This window comes from Orbicella franksi, chromosome 15 (assembly GCF_964199315.1).
Source record: "Orbicella franksi chromosome 15, jaOrbFran1.1, whole genome shotgun sequence".
NCBI lineage: Eukaryota > Metazoa > Cnidaria > Anthozoa > Scleractinia > Merulinidae > Orbicella > Orbicella franksi.
The window spans coordinates 10632291-10656640 of NC_138159.1; the positions used below are offsets into that span (position 1 = coordinate 10632291).

The window sequence follows — 24350 nt, forward strand, 5'->3', positions numbered from 1 at the left end:
ATTAGTCCAGCAAATTTATTTCACTTTCCGTAGGAGGAAGGTAAATTCCTAAAGATAAACATGAAACGAATTACTACAAATAACTAACTGAAGACGGCAGAAAACTAAGAGGAAAACACAAACAGACGATAAACTAAACGGCTTACCAAAATGCTGGCAACGGGGTTCAGGGAACCAAGAAGATACAAGTGTACCGGACGATAAACTAGCACTAAACGAACATGAAAGGATAACACAAATATATACGCAACGAAATTTACATACGACGCGAGAAAAAAAGCATGCTGAATGTGAAAAAATACATCAACATACGGAACAAAAAAGGACACAAAGAAAACACGAAATAGCCGCAACAGGCCCCTTCACAGAAAGTTTCAGTTTTCCACAATATTGTTGTGTCTATTAATGAAGTAAATCCATCTCCATATTTTTAATAGCCTGGCCAAACCATACCTGGAGGCATTAGATGATATGATCGATGAGGAGGAGGGGGAGTTAGAAGAAGACAAAGAAGAAGAAGAAGGACAAGAGGATCAAGAAGAACAAGTGGAAGGGCAAGAAGAACAAGACAATGATGATGAACACCTCTACAGAAAGTTAATAGAGGATGAGTTTAGTGACAGTGATAAAATCAGTATTTATTTCGTAGATTTTTTAAATTTTTATCAGGATTTCTTTAACAGATGTATTAATAAGTAATAATTAAGTAAATAGAGGATGAGTCTGAAATTGTTTTGATTGTTCTACATTTACAACAGCTTATTCAAATTAGCCCAAGCTCAAAGGCTGAAGAAAATATGTCATTACTTTTTTTTTTACTAAATGAACCACAAATCACTGTGTTGCCTGTGACTAGTTTGTTGGATCTAGATTTAAGGGACAAAAGAGTGACAGAACTTTTCATCTTTGTAATAAGAACCCAGCCACAGTCGTGCCTGACTAACTGCGTCCACCTTCCTTGGTTTAAATAAGCTAATCAAAATGCATGAATGGTGAAAATATCAAGCATCATGTAACCTGTTGATCAGTCGACAACTCCACCTTTCACATTTCTTTTCATAATTTGGATTTGCCAGATTTGAATGGAGGCCATAGGAAAGTTGTTGAAAACATGTCAAAAAATGATGAAAAAAAATTAGTTTGGTGGTCTTTGTTAGAAGTGCACCACTGTAAATGCAATGATAAGTATTATATTAGTATGTCCAAAAGGCATTTATCTGTCAAAAATAGAATTTCTCAAACTAATTCTAACTTTGGTTATTTTGCCTTTGTAACAATACAAATCTCAAGATTATAGTGGTTTTACAACACAGGCTAAAAACATGCCCTAAAATATAATTTTCGAAAATGTTTGGATAAAGCAACGGTTTGTATCATACGTGAGCATTGTTCCGTTAATATATGAACAATTAGCATTTGATTGACGTTTGATTTCCTAAATATCTTTTGATTGACATTTAGCCGCGTAACCGATACGGTCAATTGACCTTTGAGCTTGGATAGTTAGTTTATTGTCGCAGATATTTTCACTGTGAACGCCTTCGTTGCTGACCTGTTTCGCTGACCCGTTTTCTGCTGTTTTCAAATCTGTTTATCTGTTGCCTGACCTGGACAAACCGCAAAACAATCTGATTGGACATCGTCAAAGAAGTAAGTTTAGTACTGTAACTCAGGCTTAAAACAATGTAACTTAGGTTTGCGTTTATATTCCGATCGTCTGTTTGGTTTCTCAATGGAATTTTGTATTACCTCTTTAGATCGAATAATCTTGAATCCTGGAATAAATTATACGATTGGCGTAGCCCAATTAGATTGTCTGCTTGGTTTTTTACGGAACCATTTCATTCGATTTCTTGGCTGGATGAAGAAAACCCCTGCGCTGATCCACAGAAACGCACTCGGTCATGGATGAAGCGGCGGTAAAACAAGCCAAGACCGACCGACGTACTGCCAAATCGAACTTTACACGAGTTGGAAAAGCGTTGGTACATGCAGTTGAGTACAAAAGGCCTCCGAATGAGGTAAGACAAGCCATAATTAAGCTTCAGGGAGCGTATGAGAACTTAGTGGCTAAGCATGAGGATTATGCCAAGCACATCGAAGATGATGAAGCGTATGAAACTGAAGAAAAATGGCTCTCTGAATGCCAAGAAATTTTCATGAGGCTAGAAGTAGACGCGAAAATGTTCATTGAAAGTGTTGAGCAGTGTGGTTCGAAAGATTTAGCTGAGAATGGTGATTTAAGTAAAGGAAAGGAGAGCGCTTTAACCGATGAAGTACCGGGTAATGAAGGAATTCCAAATATGCAGCCTCCAACACCTAGCCACACCCCTGGAATGACAAATATTCAACCAATTAGTCAAACACCCCCAGAAATTAACGCCGGAAAAGTTGAAGGCACTTCAGATAAAGAAATTAACAGTGTTCAAAAGGCCGATGACAAGCAAAATCCCGCAATAAACAAAGAAACCACTAGTGATAAAGGTCAAGCTGGCGCGTGCACGTTTAAGCTCGAAAAACCAAAACTACCTGTTTTCGCTGGGAATGTAAGAGATTATGCAATTTTCCGCTCTGACTTCAAACACGCAATAGAAGCAAAATACACAAAGAGAGATGCAATAACGCTCCTGCGTACATGCCTGAGAGATAAGCCGCTAGAACTGATCAAAGGTATCGGAAGTGATTATGACGCCGCCTGGGAATATCTGGACTCGATCTATGGCGACCCGAGATTTGTGTCAGACACTGTGACCCAGGATATTGTCCAATTTAAAGCCTTGCAGGAAGGGGAAGATGCGCGATTTTGCGACCTGGTACATCTAGTCAAGAGATGTTATAATACCCTGAAAGAAGTTGGTCTCCCTAGTGATATGGACAACAGCCATATGCTTTCCATTATCGAACAAAAGATGTGCTCTGACGACAGAAAGGTCTGGGCGAGAGATCTGGAGAGAGAAAAGAAGCCTGCTAGCCTGGAAGCGTTGATGAACTGGATGAACGTGGAAATGAAGTCACGAATGCGTGCCACAGCTCCTATCAGAGTGGGCTCATCTGGAAGACGCCACGTGAATCACTACACATCTAATGACGGCAAACCTGTCTGGCACAAATGTTGGCTGTGCAAAACTTCATCCCACTGGCCCGATCAATGCCCGAAGTTTACAGCTCTCAGCATTGATGACCGTATCGCAACTGCAAAGGCAAATCACCTGTGCTTCAGCTGTTTGAAGAGGGCCGGAAGGGGACACACTGTAGATAACTGCAGGCGTAAACAACAGTGCGCAAAGCTGGAGAATGGAATGCGGTGTCCACAACATCACCATCAGCTGCTTCATAAGAGCAATACTGTCAAGATTAGCGTCGCTACATCAGTCAATACGAAAGAAGCTATTCTCCCTGTACTCTCCGCAAACATCGGCAGCGCTAACGGCCTATTTAAATGTGGAAATGTTCTTCTTGACTCTGGCGCTCAAGTAAGCCTTATTCGTCAGGATACCGCAGAAACTCTCGGCTTGAAGGGAAAGGATGTTTCCATAACAATTACTAAAGTTGGCGGGGAGGAAGAGTCAATGAAAACCAAAGAATACAAAATTCAGCTAACCTGCATAGACACCGGCAAGCGTTTTACCGTTAAAGCAATCGGCATTCAGAGCATCAGTGATGAAATCCCAACAGTGAAAACTTCGCACTTACCGGAGCTTCTTGGCCTGCCTAACACGAGATTTCGCCGCGGCAAGGGACATGTGGACCTGCTAATCGGTATTGATCACGCACATATGCATGCTGGTGAAACGAGACAAGTGGACCATCTACTAGCTCGCAAGTCGCCACTTGGATGGGTAGTTTTTGGAGGAAAACCAGAGCAGATCTGTGACATAACCAGCATATTACACGTCAAGTACGCCTCACCAATAGACTTAACTGACTTCTGGACAACAGAGACTATGGGTGTGGCCGTGAAACCCTGTGTCTGCGATGCAGACAAACTGTCTGAAACAGAAAGAGAAGAAGCTAAGCTAATAGAGGAAACATGTATCAAAGTTGGAAGTCAATGGATGATTCCATACCCCTGGAGAAAGGACCCCACCCTGCTCCCAGACAACAAAGATTTGGCAATGAAACGCCTAGAGTCAACAGAACGACGCCTGAAAAGAAACCCTGAACAAGTCGAAGCCTACTGCAAACAGATGGAAGAAATGGAAAGCATGAAGTTTGCGCGAAAGCTGTCCAAGGAAGAACAAAACGCGTATCAAGGACCTGTTCACTACATTCCTCATCACGCCGTGCTGAGGCCAGACAAGAAGAGCACTCCAGTTCGAATTGTTTTCAATTCATCTTCTGTATTTCAAGGACATACTCTGAATGATTACTGGAAGAAAGGTCCCGATCTTTTAAACGGCACATTTGGAGTTGTCTTATGATTCAGAGAGAAGAAAGTCGCAGTTATGGGAGACATCTCCAAGATGTATCATAGGATCCTAATTCCCGAGAGGGATCAACATGTGCATCGCTTTCTATGGAGAAACATGGAAACGGAGAGATCCTGACATCTACCTCAAAACTGTTCTCACATTTGGGGACAAGCCTGCACCCGCTATGGCGCAAATAGCCCTGAGGAAAACAGCTCAAGAGAACAAGGTAGACTACCCAGAAGTAGCTGAAGTCCTCACAAACAACGTGTACATGGATGACATCTGCGATTCTGTAGACACAGTACATGAAGCCCGAAAATTAACGACAGATATTGACAAGGTCTTGAAGACTGGAGGATTCAAAGTTAAAGGATGGATTTCCAACGAGATGCTTGAAGAGAAAGAAAACAGTGACACAGAGAAGGAGATGAATCTATTTCAAGGAAACGAGGAGAAAGTCCTGGGAACCCTGTGGAACTTTCGAACAGACGAGTTCTACTTCCGAGTGAGGACAGAGTTGCTAAAGCTAGACGACAGACCAAACCCTGTGCCTTTGAAGATGACGAAGAGAATGATCTTAAGCCAGGTGGCTCGAATTTACGATCCGATTGGATTCGCTGCAGCATTCATAATCAGGGCGAAGATAGGGCTGCAAAAACTGTGGCAGTTGGGATTAGACTGGGACGATGAGGTACCTGTCGCAGTTCAGGATCAGTGGATCTCTTTGTTCAAAGAAATGAAAGAGTTGGACAATGTGTCCTTCGAAAGATGTTTAACTGCAGACAAAGCCGTGGATCCGCCAATGCTGTGTGTTTTCGCTGACGCATCGCAAGACGCATTCGGAGCATGCGCCTACCTACGCCAAAGAAAGGATGACACTTACTCAGTCAAGTTCATCGCAGCGAAGTCCCGAGTAGCACCGCTGAAACAGCTCACGATCCCGCGCTTGGAGCTACAGGCAGCCGTTCTCGCAACCCGCCTAGCCAAAACCATTCAGGAGGAAACTAGGGTACAGTTTCAAGATGTTAAGTTCTTCACCGACAGCACTATCACCTTGGCCTGGATTCAAAGTCCGTCTCGCAGCTTCAAACCGTTCGTATCCTCCAGAGTGGGAGAAATTCAGAGTAACTCAGATCCAAGCCAGTGGAAGCACATCCCCAGTGAGGATAATGTAGCTGACGACCTGTCACGAGGGATCTCTGTTGATGAACTGCAGGGCAGATGGATGAATGGCCCGGAGTTCTTGTACTTACCAGAAGGTCGGTGGCCGATTAAGATCGCTTCGCCAGGCTCAGATGAAGACATGGAACGTCGACAAGCACGGATACTGACCGCAGCTGCAACGCAGAAAGCTAAAGATGCGATCGATCCGTCCAAGTTCTCCAGCTGGAGAAAACTAATCCGCGTGACGGCACGTATACGCAGACTAGCGGTGAAAATACGACTGAGAAAATACGATCAAGACGGAAAGGAAGGACCGCTGGCCCCTGAAGAGCTTCAGCAAGCAGAGATTTACTGGATAAAGCAAGCACAGTCAACCTTGCACAGCCGCCTAGGAAGAGGTGATTTCAAATCTCTCAGCCCGTTCAAAGATGAAAACGGAGTAATAAGAGTTGGAGGAAGAGTGGACGAAGCTATCGTGTCATATGAGACAAGACACCCCGCCCTTCTTCCAAGTGACCACTGGATCTCTTTGCTGGTAACAAGACACGCCCATCAGCACGGACACACCGGGGTGGCAGCTACGACAGGCAAGACCAGGAGAAAGTTTTGGATCTTGAAGGCGAACAAGTTAAGCAAATCTGTGAAATTCAAGTGTGCATTCTGCCGTGAATTGGCACACAAGGCTGAAACGCAACTTATGGCAGACCTCCCTGTTCTCCGCTTAGCACCAAACACGCCTCCGTTCCACTATACCGCCTGCGATTACTTTGGTCCTTACAGCGTAAGAATCGGGAGAAACAAGACGGCTAAGCACTATGGCGTCATCTTTACCTGTTTAAACACAAGAGCTGTCCATCTGGAATTAGCAGTTGACCTAACTACAATGGAGTTTATGCACGTCCTAAGAAGATTCTTTTCAATCAGAGGCTACCCGGCAGTAATGCTAAGCGATAACGGTTCACAGATGGTTGGTGCTGCTAACGAACTGAGAGAGATGGTGGAAGGTCTAGATGCCAATCAATTACGTGAGTTCTGCGGGGAAAAGAAAATTCAGTGGATCTTCACTACACCAGCTGCGCCACACCAAAATGGATGTGCAGAAGCCCTTGTAAAGAGCTGTAAAAAATCACTTAAGATAGCAATTGGCGAGCAGCTTCTAACGCCTTTTGAGCTGTACACCTGTCTTTTAGAAGTTGCAAACTTAGTGAATCAACGCCCCATCGGTCGCATTCCCACTGATCCAGATGTCGGAGCCTACCTGTGTCCGAACGACATGCTCCTCGGAAGAGCAACACCAGAAGTACCACAAGGTCCGTTCAAAGACACAAGAAACCCACGCAGACGAGTGGAGTTCGTGCAAAAAATTGTCGACTCGTTCTGGAAGCGTTGGACTCGGGACGTATTTCCTGTCCTAGTACCGAGAAAGAAGTGGCACGTGGAGAAGCGAAACGTACAAGTTAATGACATAGTAACAGTGGCTGAGCAAAATGCAGTAAGAGGCAAGTGGGCAGTGGGCCGAATAATCGAAGTTTATCCTGGACCAGATGGACGAGTTCGTAATGTTAAAGTCAGAACAGCCACAGGAGAGTACAGCCGTCCAGTTACAAAGATTGCAGTCATTCACCCTGTAGAAGGTGACGACTGAACGAACAGCTGATAAGATAAGGACTACGCCCTTATCGGGGCGGAGAATGTTCCGTTAATATATGAACAATTAGCATTTGATTGACGTTTGATTTCCTAAATATCTTTTGATTGACATTTAGCCGCGTAACCGATACGGTCAATTGACCTTTGAGCTTGGATAGTTAGTTTATTGTCGCAGATATTTTCACTGTGAACGCCTTCGTTGCTGACCTGTTTCGCTGACCCGTTTTCTGCTGTTTTCAAATCTGTTTATCTGTTGCCTGACCTGGACAAACCGCAAAACAATCTGATTGGACATCGTCAAAGAAGTAAGTTTAGTACTGTAACTCAGGCTTAAAACAATGTAACTTAGGTTTGCGTTTATATTCCGATCGTCTGTTTGGTTTCTCAATGGAATTTTGTATTACCTCTTTAGATCGAATAATCTTGAATCCTGGAATAAATTATACGATTGGCGTAGCCCAATTAGATTGTCTGCTTGGTTTTTTACGGAACCAAGCATTGCACATAATTCAAGCCAATTAATTCAAGGTCACAAGTCAGATTGTTTTGGTTCGCCCGTGTGTAGAAAGATCTATAAGATTCCAGTTGATAGTGATAATGGTAATTATACCTGCTCATGAAAACACCAGTTGTATAAATTCCAGTCTAGCCATAAATAAATAAAAAAAGATTTGTAATCTTCTTTGTCATAACTGAATTATGTTATTGAACTAGTATGAGGTCCGTGTTGGTAAAACATTGGTCGAGTTCTTCGCCTTGCATGTTACGGCGAGATCCATAGACTTGTTAAAAAAAGAAATACCCATATCAGTATCCGACTAAAGTTTCATTCCATGTTCAATGGTAAATTCCTGAGGGGTGTGCCTACAAACGAGGACTAACAATAGAGCTATAAATCAATGAACATAATAAATCCCTCTAAGATTCTCTAACCGAAACAAGTGATAGGTTGAGGTATCACTGAATTCCTAATTTTCAACCTTCTGCTTTCATTTCATCGTCTCTCCCGGTTAATAACACGTACCCGTTGTAGCTAGTTCCAGCCGATCCCAGGAATGCAGATCTCATTAGCAGTCAGTGCTCTCTCTGATAACCATAACGAGTACTTTTAAGGGTATCAAGTCTTATATCGGGGGTTCGGTGATATTTCTTTCTAAAAACAAAAACTGAAATAGTGTTCAACATAACCTTGCTCAGCACGTTTGCGAAAATCTATTGGTTCCTTTCAGAGGTTTCTTTAAGAGCACTCGGCTAACCTCCAGGTACGATTTCCGTACAGCGCCATACATTAATTATGTATGCAACTATCTCAAACTATCACATTATACTCAAACAGCAATCGTGAAAAGAACGAGTCAGTCAAAAAATTGCATGCATAATTAATGTAAGGGGTGGTGCGAAAATCTTGCCAACCTCCCTGTCAAAATAAGAGAGCCCCTCTGCCAGTTTTGTCCACATAGTATAATTTCCACTGACAGAATCGCTATGATTACGATGACGACCACAAAGCGCTTTGTGGTGTATTGAATAGGCCACAAAGCGCTTTGTGGTGTTTTGAATAGGTCACAAAGCGCTTTGCGGTGTTTTGAATAGGCCACAAAGCGCTTTGTGGTGTGAAAAATTGGAAAAACCAAATTATTTCAGAAAATAGCTGTGAGATATTTGCGAGTCAACGAGCCATCCAGTTTTCAATGTTAAATCCCAAAATAAAACACCACATAGCGCTTTGTGGTGTTTTGAATAGGCCACAAAGCGCTCTGTGGTGTTTTGAGTAGGCCACAAAGCGCTCTGTGGTGTGTTCAATACACCACAAAGTGCTCTGTGGTTTTTTGACTACTACTGCTGTTTTGTAAAGCAAATCGAACTAGGAACAGTTAGAAAGCACTCCGGCCATAAAAATCTACTCGACAAGAAAATTTCTGTAATAAATGCTCGATGCTACAGGAGACGGCTTACCCAAAAAGGTTCAGTCAGCCTCAACAAACTTATACTGAGAAGAGGGCTTTCGCGAACCGGATTTCGTGTGAGTGACAAGATTGGGAATAGAGAAATACTGCGCAGATTGAGTGGTAGTTTTACAGCACCGAAACTAAAATTGGTTACACTGCTTCTCAGAAATTTTGTTTTGCCTCTGTAATATCATTAAACGATCTGAATAATTTGAGGATAATCAAAGCGCGGAGTTTAATATTGGCTGGCCGGGAACACGCAGTTCGCAAACCGGAGAGCAACCACTGTTTAAATCTTCGATCGAACTTTCATGTTAAATTTGAAACTGAAAATACACTAAGCGGTCAATTTCCGATAGAAATCTTGTGAGGTAAATGCCATTCTTGCAAATAGTCGCTGCATACTTACGTTCAGAGTCACTCTGGTTCAGAGTAGAGACATGCAAAGTCTAATACTGCTTCCGAACGCCACCCCTCCAAAAATCAATTTTGCTCGAAGACCCAACTGCAACGGAGTTTAGTTACCAGTCTTATGCTGCGTGTTATTAGATAGAACACATGATATGATTGGCTCCGTATATCACATTACGTCAGAGGACATGTCTGCTACATAGGACATAACTGCAACGGTACAGGGATTATCCCTCTAGACTCAGACCCCCAACTCCAGTAAATATATTCGTTCTCCCAAGGGTCTGGATACCAGTTTGATGGTTGCCATGTGTAACGTTGCACTTTCGTCCTGCGTGGCAGACATGTCTAACACCTTTTGACCAATTGTATGTGTTGTTGTTTCTTCCAATGAAAATGCGTTGTGATTGTGTCTTCTGAGATTATTGAGTTATTTTTTTGTAAAAAAAATACCTCTTAGTCGGCGCGTCGGGTATGTTATGGACGGGTCAATGGGTGAGTGAGTGAGTGAATGAGTGAGTGAGTGAGGGAGGGAGGGAGGGAGGGAGGGGGGAGGGAGGGAGGGAGAGAGGGAGGGAGGGAGTGAGTGAGGGAGGGAGGGAGAGGGGGAGGGAGGGAGGGAGGGAGGGAGTGAGTGAGGGAGTGAGTGAGGGAGGGAGGGAGAGGGGGAGGGAGGGAGGGAGGGAGTGAGTGAGGGAGGGAGGGAGTGAGGGAGGGAGGGAGGGAGGGAGGGAGTGAGTGAGGGAGGGAGGGAGGGAGGGAGGGAGGGAGGGAGTGAGTGAGTGAGAGAGAGATGTATGTATGTCACACCAATCAGATTGGATCTACTATGAACAGCCAATCAAATTTCTTGTTGTAAAGGTAAATGGTACGTGAGAAACACAAGGTAGGTATAAACACAAGGACTTTGGTAATTGAAAAATAAAGAGTGACGTGTATGTTGCCGGTTTGTGATTTTAAGTCCGGTTTGGAGGGGAGCGTGACAGTTACATAAGCACATTGGGTTGTTTTAGAGTGCATAATTTTCAGTGTAATGGTGGCTAGTTATGAACGAGATGAGTCTTGACTTTTGAAACAGTTCATGAGTAGTAAGCAAATGGCACGAGATATTTTTATTTTTAATTACAAAGGGTAACTTGATACTTTTGTTTTTCACAAGGAGTTAATTCAATTAGAGGTCATGAATCGTCGGTTCTAGTTCTTAGGACATGTTTTAGAGGAGACAAGACTATTTAGATTTGAAGCAGTTCTAACGTTTACAATAGTAAGTGCAGGTAACGATTGTTTTCTTATTACATGCAAATATAACGATATATTTTTATTTTTTAGTTACAATGGGTAATTTGACACTCTTGTTTTTCACAAGGTAGTAAATTCAATTAGAGCTGACGAATCGTCGCGACTTGTTCCCACGAGATGTTTGCTATTTTTAGTTACAAATGGTAACTCGACACTTTTGTTTTTCATATGGGAGTAAATTCAATTAGAGCTTACAAGTTATCGGCTATTGTTCCCAGGATATTAAACAAAAAAAAGCTTTCCTTTTTAGAGTGTTTTTATGTCTCTGCAGTAGCGGTTTAATATTTTCATTTGATGGGTATTTTATGACATTCTTTTCAGTCCGATATTTTTAAAGGTAAAAAGTATGAAAACTGTTCAAATGTTCTTTGAAGACTGTGTGGCACCAAGTTAAAATGCAATTTAATTAAATCAGACTTTCAACATGTCAGAGAGGTTTTTTTCTCTTTCTTTAAATTTTCGGTGAAGTAGTGTTGTTGCGTTGTGTTGTGTAAAAAGGGTAAACTTACTACTCGTATAAAATGCGAAAAGTTCTCTTAACTTGAGTATTTTTAAGCAAAAATTCCTCTTGGGGGCTGGAAGGGCTCCCGAGGGGGTACTCCCAGAAAAATTGGTTGGGGGTGTGCGGCCCGCTTCCCAAAACCCTTACCCTGTATATGACCAAAATCTGCGATATTCCTTACCCTATTTATGACCTGACCAAAAATTCGAAACCCTATTTACGACCTGACCCTCAAATCAAAACCCTGTTTCAGACCTGCGTTATAATTAGCTCCCTAGTTCAAACCAATGTTAAATTACCGTAAACATATAAATTTGAGAAGGGCTTTTGTTGATTTTCTTTTCGCTAATGATGAAAAAGTGGCTTCTTCTTAAAACATACCCATATCAAGGCTAGAGTGTAAAAACCGTACCCTATTTATGACCAAAATGGCCAAAATCAGCTAAAATCGATACCCTATTTATGACCAAAACGGCTGAAAAACCATACCCTTCGGGGTCGCACAGACCTATATAGCCCATATAAAGGAGTTCCCCGTCCCCCGGGGGAAGGGCTACGTGATCGGTGAGTGAGGGAGTTATGCATGTGCGCGTGTCAGACCAATCACAGTGTGGGTTGTATCAAAGAACGAATAAAATTGCCTGTTAGAAAATAAGATGGTATCTACATTAATCTGGAGATGTGTTAGATTACTGTAGTTTGTTCAATCAAACATTTTATGGCTTACTATTTAGTTATCTTACCATTACCGATGTAACATCGTATGTACATCATAAACTCCCAGTTTCTTTCTTGCTGTACATCGCAACCAAAAACACATGTCAAATCAACCAAATCATTACTGTAAACAGTTCCATGAATGCTCCTATCTCCGAGACTTATAGTTCACAAAAAAAATAACTCTTGCACGCCTTGCGTGCCTATGTTTTTACTAGTTTGCCACGTGAAAGCTCCCTCCCTATCGATTGTGATTTTTATCGTCACGGTGTTTTGTCGGATCATTCTGCATGTTCCGAAACACATTTACAGCTGCCTTTGAAGCTTAATATTGTTGGTAAGAAGCTTTGTGAAGTTTAGTGTATTGTATAATGTTGTCTGTAGTAATGGAGTGAGTAATAATGGCTCAATTTTACGAAGCCATTTCGACATGTTCATCAGCAATCTAAGTATTGTTGGTCGTGTTGCTTTCAAGCGGCACGAACCAAGCTGGCACTTAGTTTGTATAGTCCACACTGTTGTGTTTTGCATTTTGCAATTAGGATCTATCGTGCTATTAAACTGCGTAGTATCATTTGCCTTCGTCACGGGCATAAAGAAACGCTGTCATGCCGTCAGAGCAAATTTTCACTCAGCTTATTTCCACCTTGTATCGCCAAATGCCACCAAATATACAGCTTAGTTGGATAGAAAATTCTATAGAGCAAAGCAAAAGCAGTAGTTTCGAAATAAAGTGCAGGATTGCGAGGATTGAAATTGGTTACAGTTCAAGAAATTTGAGTTTAGGTCAGGATGTCAAGAAATCAAGTTGACAATTCTCGTGACAGTTTGAACTTTCGAGCCTTTATTTTGTCTGATATTTCTGTTCTTCTATCAGTATTGGCAATGATTTCTATCAATTTTAAAGTAAGCAAAACTCCTGGGTACAATCATGAAAACAAATGTACAATACATTTCCCTGAATGTTCCCTACCAAGCACAGTCTCTAAACATAAATTAAAATAGGTCACCATGCTTGCAAAAGAGATATGATGTACCAGTCTTACCCTATTTTGCCAGGTCTAGTACTATTCATTTATTTCATCACTCCACATTACAGTTTAACTTTTTGATGACCTTTGATAGGCATACATGAAGTTTTGAGCATAAGGAAGAACATAATAAACAACTTACGAAAAAGAATCTAAAATAATCCAAATGACATAGAATCAAAACGTTCCTCAAATTGTTGGATTTTAAAGTCATAATTTGTGTCCATGGGTAATGATTTTGTCTGCGTGCTATTGAATAAGTGTAAAAATTCTGCACTCGAAGGGTTTGCAATGTAGTACTAAGGAATCACCTCAGCTGTAAGCAGTAAAGGTTAGGGTTATTTGTCCTTCTTTTCTTCTGTTGTTGACTGGCATCCTTTAAGCTGTTTGTTACGAAGCAATGTTTTGTAGACACATAGTGTATATAGTCATCATGTGACACTGCTTCAAGAAGTACTTGCACAGGTTTCCATTTCTATGTGGCTAATCCATTAATTAGTACCAGGAGGGATACATGCCAATGTCTTGTTGTGTCTTCATTAGGTGGCATTGCCATTATCTCTTTGTACCAGCTCTTCTGTGAGGAACATTACCATTCTTGTTATCTTCTGGAGAATTTTTTCATATTTTTGGGTACTTGTGTTGTTTGCTCTTTTAATGTATAAAGAAGGGGAAAACGGTTTGTTTATCTACTTGTATTTTTATTCTCAAGGATGTCTTGTATCACTAGGATTCAAACTCCCAATGTCTCGCATGGCGAGCTAGCACTTATCACACTGTGCTACTTGTACATCAGTTAACAGAGGGCAACAGTATCAATGATTTATTTACGTACCCCAGGCTCAAGTGTTTTGTTCAGTCTATACCTCACTTTTGACCAAACAAAATGATATTGCCGTTTTTGACTACAGCACAAGGAAAACATGTACAGATACATGTAAAATGTGTAGGCAGGCCTGAGTAACAAACAGTTTCTTAACGTTGAACTTTTTCATTTTGCAAATATCGCAACACACCCCTGAATGTTCAAACGGTGTTCCAGCTAAGTTTTGAAAGCAAGGGGTCAGACCATTTATCAGGCATTTTTGTGGCCTGTGGGTGACAGGATTAATGGGGTTACACTGTATTAGCTACTATTCCAGGTCAACAAAATTGTGTTGGATAAATTTTTTTTATATTGTATTGGATTGTGTTATCATTATTGTTTTGTATGCTATTTTATTGAGCTGGGCTGTGTTTGTTTTGATGTCTTACATTTAACAACTAGACTACGAGCCCAAATTTTCTATGAATGAATAGTCACCAAGACCTAACAGAGTTGACTATTGCTCATACAAAACAAAGGTGAGTAGTCTAATTGTTTTAGTAGACACTCTAAAGTATTACAGCACAAAACCTACAATTTTGTCAATTTTCAAACCTAAGATTGAGAATAATATTCAGTTTAAAGACCAGTGCGCTTACAATCGCTGTCTTTCAGCAAATAAAAATGATGTGAGAACCAATCAGATTCGTGGAAGTATATATTTAGAAAACATCCTGATCAAACTAAAAAATTCTTTTCTTTTTTTTTTTTTTCGTCGTGTTGTTTTGTTAAAGAAATAGATTTACATGTTCTTTGTGTTTCTATCAAGTTTTAGTTTAAATCTACTAGCATTTTATCACGACTGCTGTTCTCTTATTGGCTACGCTACTCACTATCTATTCTTTTGTAGATAGCGAGTGGCCTAACAGTGTGTGGTTGTTAACAAAATGACAGCTGCTTCTTTGCATTTTCAAATTGTCTGTGACATGGATTTAGATAAAGTTTTGAATGACTAGTAGATTATTTTTTACTAAAACAATTAGATTATATGCTTTGATTTCTATGTGTGATAGAAATCTCAAGCTCCATAATTGTTATTAAATAATTGTTAGATATAAAGACTTGGAAAAGTTTGTGAAAACAGGGAAAAAAGCTGGGAAACACTTATCCAGTCCAGCTCTTGCTCCCACACCATTTCTTGCTCTCCCAAACTTCTTCTTGTGTTTGAATCTATTACCTGACAGAAACATGGGACATGTATTCTGTGTAGTAAGTATCTAAGTTGTGTCATTTTGTTCTATTGTATTGCACTGCACTGCACTCCCCAGTTAACAGTTGTCAGTTATATATAAAACAGTTGACTGCTGATAAGCCAAACCCAGTGATAACTAGAGTCTCATGCTTACTCAAAGCAAAACTGATTTCTCCTGGATATGCATCTTATATCTACTTCAATTTTACTTTTGGTCACTTAAACCCTCAACTCAATCTTCTAACTTAAACTCAGTTGAAGATAGTTTTTAATCTTTCTAGTTGATTTTCTGTATAAATTTACCTTCAGTCTATCTCCAACCTTATTTGTTTAAGTCTAATGAGTCAAAGTTTTCCTGTTATCATGGACAGAAATAGATTGACTGTAAAGCATTAGGGAGTATTGAACAAACTATTTCTGAAAATAATGGTAACATTTTGCAACTATATACTATAGTAGCCCACCATGGTATTCTGTTTATTTTACTTTTGTTTGTTTCATTTGCTTGACATCTTTCTTGACTTACTCTTTTGGCGGTATTGTCCCACTCATGCTTTCTCTTTCTTGAAGCTGATTGAAATGAACAATGTGTTATTCCCTAATTTTCAGTCATTTGTTCCCATATCCCAATAGTTCATCAAACTCCTGATACAACTCTTGATTTCCCTTGAGGGTTTGAGTTATAAAGAGTCAACTGTATTGTATTACATTGCATTGCATAGCATTATACTGCACTGCAGTGCACTACATGGTATTAGATTTTATACCATGCCATAGAAAATACTGCCAATCAGAATAAAGGAAGACCGTTGTATACTCAATGGTATTATATCTAACCTTACCATCTTGCATTACATGTATGCTGCATTGATTTTGTTGGCCACTGTATTTGGAAAGGCTATGTATATACCAAGAAAACACAAGTGACTTGTGGGATATTCCATGGTACACCAATTGAAAGAGGTTTCATTACAATTTTCAGTAGGAGGGTAATTGGTTTCCACAGGCGGACAAAACTTGTTGAACTGAACTTTTTATAAGAATAACTTTCCTGTCGATGGTCAAACCAGGCAGGCAAAATCATCCTCACATCCGGTCAATTTACCAGGTGCCCAGCCCTTAATGAAACCCCTGACAAGTATTGCATTGCTTTGTAACTGTATTGTTTGAGAAAACAATCAAACTCTTCGCCGTCAATACAACTGCAAAACACTCTGTAGGTCTCTACTACCAAATGGAATGGAAAGTGCATGTGATAGACTGCCCCCATTAAGTGCCCAACTACATGCATATATATCTGAAAAGAGCAGCTGAAAGGACAGCTGTACCATGACGATAAACCTAGTTTTTCATAGTAATAGGAGGGGTGATGCCCTCATAGTTAGCACGCTGGGCTCCGGATGAAGCGGTCTGGGTTCGAGTCCAGGCTGGGGACATTGTGTTGTGTTCTTGGGCTTACTCTCGCATTGCCTCTCCCTCCACCCAGGTATATAAATGGGTACCGGCGACCCTAATGCTGGAGGTAACTCGCTAGGTGTGTTGAATTTAACCCTTAGTTTAATCCTGGGATGGTGCTAATCAAGCGTCAAGGAACAGAATTTGATCGGAGGATAAACTTATTCCGTGGATTAGGATGATTTAATTGTGGGTTAGGGCTAATCGGCTTTCGGTTACAACTGGAACCTGGTGTATAAATGCGTACTGGCGATCCAAGCAAACTATAGAGCGTTTTCACTGTCACGCAATAAAAAATAAAGTCAAAAACCATTCAGGGGATAAACTCAAGAAATTGTGATATTATAGAAAATAAATAAAGAAGACATTTCTCCAAGTTTAAGGTGTGTGCGTTGTCCCAAAGTTGAGATATTCGTCGAAATGTTCCGCGCTAATGTTCAGAGCCTAGTATGGAGCCGTCATTTTGGTGTTCCTCTTTGGTACACCACTATGGCGGCTGGAGAATAGTGGTAACATCTGGAACTTACTTTGGCTATCTAGGACACTGATTAACTGTACTGAACAAACTAACATTTAAATAAGCACTTTTCTAAATACTCTAACGTCTTAAATGGCTAAAAATCACAAGATAAATACTTATTTTTCGACAAACGCGATCATAGCTTTATGTCACGCACCGCCTTAACTCTGAAATTCAAGATGCGCTGGTTTCCAAACGAAGGACACTATTGAGCTGGAAAGTTGTAAACAGGTATAAAATTAGTATCTCTTATGCCTGATGAGGATAAAAACTTTGGTGGCTCTTTAGTTTTGGATTTAAGATGATTTAAGATACGATGACGTCACGTGAAAACGTTCCGTAGTGTGAATTTTCCAGAATAATCACATGTGAACATCTCCATTTGACTTGTGAACTCATTTATATCGTGTCTAAAGTGTCAGAAGATCACAGACTTTAAAATTATATTGCATCAATTCTGGTGCTTTATGTTTGTTCTGATCTGCTGTTTTTCTTGCAAATCAGAAAAGTTAACGTCTTACCTAGTTTCCTTTTACGCATATGAACTTTAAGAGGTTGAGCACGTGGAAACTTTACTACTCGAGTTGTGAGGACGCATCTTTACATGAATCGTTTCATGAGAAGACAGCAGATTTAATACGAAAATTTGCATTGGATTGAAACGGGCCGTGTGTATAAAATAACCAGTACAGTCAGCTTTTCGGATGCAGGTGAAAGAATTCTTAGCCTTTTACTTTTGGCGAAAAAAGGGTTAAAGGTTAGCGGTGTAATATGCAATGTAAGTCACCAACGAAATGACAGTGAGGAGTGAGGGTTCAGATTAGAGCTGGAAAATCAGAAACGTTAGTTTAATTGTTCAAACCATAACTACGTACAAACCATAACTACGTGCACAGTTGTACATTTCGATTAAAAAATATAGCTAAAAATAGTTACCCACGCGTTTGTGATTAAATTCCGAAAGCACGTGTTTTCATTCACTTCCTGATTAATGGGAGGACAGAGCTCGTAACATTACATCATATAGTAGGCAGTCATTCCACTTTCCTGTCTTTATTTTCACATACCTGTTTTTATTTTTCCCTACAGATTTGCTGTAACAGACGATGGCACGTTCCTCTTATTTGAGATGTAGCTTTTATTTCCTCGGCCTTCTCTATTTTTCAGTGATCATGTATATATTTATATTGAATGCAAATCTAAAAAGGTATGTCTTACTTGCATGTAGTTTCTCTGATCTTCAAACGTTGGGACGGCCTTAACCACTTCTTGCACTTTTTATGGAGTAATTTCTATTCTAACTTGAGCACGATCTTCAACTCTTTCGGAGTCATCGTTGCTAATGCAATCAGAACACAGTGAAATCGCCAGGGTATCCTGTGCCTTCCCAGGTATTTTTGGAAACAAGTTTTCAGCGACCAGACCGAACCAAGCCAGCCCGAAAAAGTACATCAACAATAGCCCTTTTCACGGTTACCTTTGCTCATTTGCATGACAATAAAATCTAGCATGTATGTGAGGCAATTTTGGGCTATTTTGTAGTTTTAGCCCAAAATTGCCTCGCATCCACGTTGGGTTAGATTGTAATGCAAATGAAAAAATTAACTGTGAAAAGGGCTATTAAACTGAATTCAGTGATAAATAGCCACTGCATGTAGGCTCACTCAAGAGAGTGGCTGTCTTGAAAACGTGCTGGATAGACCATTTTACAGTTGTCTGTTCAGTGACCTACCTTTGAATGGTAGCGAGGCTGCAGGTGACCTTGTTTTGATAAAGACCACACTGTTTTTGTTGTGTAAATCAAGGTGTTCTTCAATCTCGTTCCCAGAGTCTTCGTTCCCCTTGACCAGCAGTTGGAAAACGAGAGCTCTGGGAGCAACCATTTTGAAATAACCAAATTCTGGTGATTCTGCCTAGCCGGTTTCACTGCGCAGTCTATGGCGCATGCCTGAAATGGTTGCTCCCAGAACTCTCGTTTTCCGACCGCTGGTCAAGGGGAACGAAGACTCTGGGAATGAAATTGGTTGTTCTTTTGCTAACTAGTTGGCATTAACATGAGAAAAGCAGAGAGGATGGACCAAAGCAAGGTCACCTCCAGCCGCACTTGCAGTTATAGGCCAGGTAACTAAGGACACAACTGTAGAATGACCTATTCCAAGAACAGTGGCGGATCCTGATCCAAATTATCTCCTCCCTTTCCTCCAAAAAAGGACTCCTTGACATATATTTTTTGCCTTGGGTAATGCTGTCTTTGCCATTCGGTTACCGATGGCAAGTCCCTTTGATCTGCGATGTACTACTCATGTATTAAGTTAGGGCTATATTGATCGGGGCAAGGAAATTTCGAAAGGATAACAATCTGAAGGAAGCACAGATACATAAAGGTCATAAGTCATACAGTAGTGAAGCTGTGCCAGGGGCGGGGCAGAAGACTCCTGAAATTTTCGTCTAGGCATCATCCAACAAAAAATGACGTCACATCCAGTTTAAACTGCGCTTCGTGGCTCGCTTCACAAAGCGAGAAAATGGCGTTTCGATTACTCAAGATTTCCCTGTATTTGTAAACCATCAGTTTCGTTTCATTTTATATTGAGTATGGAAGGATGTTGCAGACACATTACTTTGACTTTTGAAGCAAAAATTTCGGGAAAAGAGAAAAGTTTATTATTGTTTTGAAACAAAATAACGGAGAGCCTTCCGTCATCGTCGGGCGAATTTACACATTTGCAAAACTGGTGTTGTTCCGACTTTTGGTTCTTGTTGTTCTTGATTTAGTGATAACAATAAGTGCAATAGCCTATAATGTTAACAAAAACCTGGATGAAGTATTGCTGGCCATAGTTTGCACTGTGCACTACGGGAACATAATTAACAGAAGCCGTTTAGCTCTGAAAGTCGCTGTCACCAGAGCTTTTGTTGCTCTTGGCTCACGTGTATTGGTAGAAGAGACTAGCTGGATCGCATGCTGAAGGTCAGTATCCCACATTCCTACATCTCTTGTTTAAGATTGTTGTTTTCAGTAAGATACAGTACATATGTATCGGTAGTTTGGGGTCATCAGTCTCTTTCTCTTTGGTGAGTGCTTTTAAAACGCCCAGTAAAAACTTGATTCACGGCATGGAAACTTATGCCTTGCTGGATTGAAATTTGAGCAAGATTTTTAAGTTCTAGTCCTCTTTAAAAGTAATTAAATCAATTATTCAAATCCAAGCCATCAGAGGGAATCTGCCATTGAAGCTGCCCTAAGTTAAGGTCCTGTTTATGGACCTTCCCCTTTGAAAATCGTGGGGGTGTTCTTTGAGGCAACACAGGTCCCATTTGTATGGTCTCGCGTACCCGGGATAACCCTCCCCCTGAGGCAACTTTATCAAGTGTTTGTATGAGAAAATGTAGCCCATGTAGGCCGAGTAAAAGTTGACCCTGCATGATTATTCATAACTCTTATTGAATAATCAAATGTGCAACTATCCCTCTTTGTTTAAGTTTCCCTCACTCATTTGATCAGAGTGGGTTTTGCTGAGTTAATTTTCTCTTCTTTGATACAAATTGCTGCTTTAAATCTTAAATCTAGGCATTATGTGACACTCGCCATGCCAAAAGTTGTTCCAGTTAGGCGAGCCAAAGTGTTTATGTATATTCAAAGAAAAGTTGTTGGTTACTTTAGCTGCCAAGGCGAGTCAACTTGCCCACTTGAATTGTCTCACCCCCAAGTCTAGTTCATCATCCTCGTGTAAACGGTTGGTTGAATTTTGCAAAGAAATAAGTGAAAAGTTAGCTTCGCCAAGGTAACTCGGGGAAAGGGTTGTCTCTGGTACACAAGAGCCATTCTATTTTATTTCCATTTTCCCTCTTCCTCTTCCAACTGATTATGGGAAATATACTGTCCAAACTCTTTATGGGTACTGGTGTTTGAGAGTGTCATCTTTATCACTACTGTGGAATGTACCTCACCATACAGCCACCCCCGTTAACACAGCCACCTAGTTATTATGGCCACTCTATTCTGGCTCAAATAAAAGCTCAGTCGGTCATTTTCTTATTTATTAATTATACAGTCAGATTTTTGAGACCTGTTGGTGACCAGATTAACAGAATTCTGGCACATTGTAGGAGTAATTTATATACAATTTACAGCACGCAACAGGCATCATTTTGTTAGTGAAGTCCCATGCATATATGTAACTCTTGATTATTTTGAGATTTTATCTTTATTATGTCATCAAGGCAATAATATTTTGATTCCTGCTCCAGCAGTAGGGGGGGGGGGGGGAACTCTCCTGTATGTGCTATATACAGCTGTGCAGCCCCAAAGGGTATGGTTATTCAGCCGTTTTGGTCATAAATACTCTAGGGTAAGGCTTTTGCCCTCTAGTGTTTAATTTGTTATGTTTTTTAGAATAAGCTACCTCAATTTTCATCATTATTGATAAGACCATCAACAAAAGTCCTTCAAAACTTATGTTTAGGGCAACTGTAGCAGTCGCAACAGTCATAAATGGGGTAGGGAAAATCACAGATTATGGTCATAAATAGGTTAAGAGTTTAACTTTTGTGAAGAGGGCTGCACTGACCCCCACCCAATTTTTCTGGGATGTACAAAACACATTTTCTTAGCAGTTACTACAGTCTTGCTTTAGTAAATCAAAATAGTACTTGCTGCCAGGTACTTTATAAAAGTATAACCCCTCCAGAAGCCTTCACAAAGTACATGTAATATCTGGTGCTAACAATTTTTTTTTGTGGCTGATTAAAATTTGGTATTAAATTGTACTGAACTGGTGCAGATTTAATATACATTATATTTTGTCACACTTAGTTCACTTATTTTAAGACTACTCAGCAGCAACTAGTACCTCTTGTATGACCATGCAGTAACAGTATATTCCAAACAAAAAAAAAGTACATGTATATGTATTACTATCCTGCCTGGAAGAGTGTGTAGAGAGAGCACACAGTGCAGTGCCCTACTGTATGTCTTTTGTTAGGTATAATAATCTTAAATTTAGAAGACTCATATTGATCTTAGAATTCACAAAAAAGTTGATTTCTCGACAACTCTCCTTTAGCTGTGTCACTTCATAATAAATTAGCAGTTTGGTATGTTGTAGCATAGAACTTTAATTAATTAAGTTATCACACCGGTATCACAGAGGTCATGGGTTAGAATCCAGCTCACACCAATTTTTTTTTCTGGCTATAATTTCACCTTTGCTTAAGTTGTCTATAGTATGTTACAATGATCAATCATGTCTTTATAAGTTGATCAATGTGTATATGTCCCACTGACTTATACTTCAACATTTTATCTTAAAAGTTTGTTTATTTGTTTTATTGTGTGGTTCTAGAAAATGTCCATACCCACCCCAAGGAGATTATTGGAAATTCCAGGGATGGGGAGGGTCTCAAAAGCCAAACTTTTTAAAGAAAAGTATTAATAAAAATTGGAATTTCCATAGGGATGGGATGGGGAGATCTCTGTTTAATAAATACATAAATAATATGTACAGACCCATTATCTGATGTGAAGACTGTGCAATATATCCTGGCCAACGAGTTGCCGAGGTGTAGCATCCTTGTTATCAATTTCAAGTACCAAATTAAAGAAGATCAACATGTTAGATGGGAGAGGGGAATTTTTCAAAATATCATAAACTAAAAATATATATATTTTCCAAACTCAATCATGTTAGTAGTGTTAGTGTCTATTTATTTATTTATTTATTTATTTATTTATTTATTTATTTATTAATGAATACCTGTGAAGAGATAGTCATACATTCTTGCAAATATTCTGGGAGTCTCCCACATACCAGTTAGATCATCCAGTCCCCCAGGAAAGTTATGAAATTTATTGTCCAAGTAAACTACTGAACCATGGGCTCCAGTGGGGACAGTGCTATTACGATGCAATTTGCAGATGTGCTACATAATATGAGCTTAACAGTTTTGTTACCATGGCAACAGACTGCATTTCAGACCTTCCCTGGTATTCTAGGCTTTTCTGGCCACCTCATGGCCTTGATTAATGTTTTTCAAGCTGAAAATCACTGCATTATTGAAATTGGGTTAGAGAGGACTGGAAAAGATTGAGTTGCCAATTGGGAACATATTTTTATAGCCATATTAGTGTGTTGCCTGTAGAACTATAAGGCTACCAAGTTTAAATGATCTCTGCTGTACATATGGTCTGCACTTGATGTAATATTGGGTTTGGTGTATGACATCATCAGTCCTCTCGTTTGCATATATTTTACACATTTTAAACTTAAATATCTCCAGAATTAATGCAAATATTTGTTAAGGTAAACAGCATTTGTAATCTATAGTGGAATTCTATTTGATACTCCTAAAAATTCTGAATCAAGGAGTAAACATTTGATGATAGTAACATGCCAAATCATTGAGTCGAATTTATGCTGCTGACATTTACATGTACTGTAAGGTGTTGAAGAGAATTTTGCAGGGGAATTTGGTGTGTTTATTGAATTGCCAGAGGTTGGTTGACTGGTTTTGTTATTGCTTTGTCATTATCTTCCATGTATTTTTTTTTAAAAGCAGAGTGGTTGGTGGCAAAAGCAAAACTGGCAATATTCTCACTTCCTGTGTTTCTAAAGTCATGTTTTTAGGTTTTTGTGGTCAATCTATTAGTAGCTGCACTGTCTTAAATTACAATAGAAAAGATGTGATATTAATTATGTAAGTTATACTTTGGTATCGTTCATACCAAAATTATAGTATTTTCTGGTTCAATGTTTGCCTCTGCATTAATTTGATTAAACTACTGTAGTTTATTTTTTAATGGAATTTAATTCTGTCAAAAGGGAGGTGGGAATCTGAGAACAATAGTGAACTAGACCAACAAATATACAGAAATCTACCACCATTGCTTTCATGGCTGAGTGGAGATGAATCTAAGTCAGACCAAAATTAGAAAAAAAATTACTGATTTATTGGAGGGTTGAAATGGGATCCTGGCTATGGGAGAGTAGGAATTGGGGCTGAGGGGGGTGGGTGGTGTGCTTGTGAATTTAAGAACCTCTCTGAAAGTGACAACAAACTGTAAGTTTGAAAAGTTTAAAGCGGAGGTAAAAATTATACTTTAATATATCTTGTTTATTAAGGTGGTAATGAGCATAATACCCACTTAGGGTGAGTCATTGAAACAATGACATAATTTATGTTT

The 24350-nt window shown here is 39.9% G+C and overlaps 2 protein-coding genes across 3 annotated transcripts in view; both read left to right on the forward strand.

Annotated features, from left to right (window-relative positions):
- LOC145469956 (uncharacterized) overlaps positions 1 to 24350 on the forward strand; it is a 57543-nt gene that overhangs the window by 24797 nt on the left and 8396 nt on the right. Inside the window, exons 1-2 of one of the 2 annotated variants that reach the window (XM_081453778.1) lie at positions 11329 to 12441; positions 18257 to 18374. In XM_081453778.1, the coding sequence (XP_081309904.1) occupies positions 18274 to 18374 (101 nt within the window). In that variant the 5' untranslated portion in view covers positions 11329 to 12441; positions 18257 to 18273. Of the gene's footprint in view, positions 1 to 11328; positions 12442 to 18256; positions 18375 to 24350 lie in introns of those variants that run through there. The other variant, XM_081453779.1, reaches the window with a different exon arrangement.
- Positions 1394 to 4421, forward strand: LOC145470384 (uncharacterized). Its single transcript, XM_081454210.1, has 2 exons — positions 1394 to 1650; positions 1758 to 4421. Exon 2 carries the CDS (start codon positions 1905 to 1907, stop codon positions 4419 to 4421), a length of 2517 nt encoding a protein of 838 aa, XP_081310336.1. The 5' UTR covers positions 1394 to 1650; positions 1758 to 1904.

Coding starts and splice junctions, on each gene's coding strand:
- LOC145470384 (XM_081454210.1), top strand. CDS start 1,905: ATGGATGAAGCGGCGGTAAAACAAGCCAAGACCGACCGACGTACTGCC.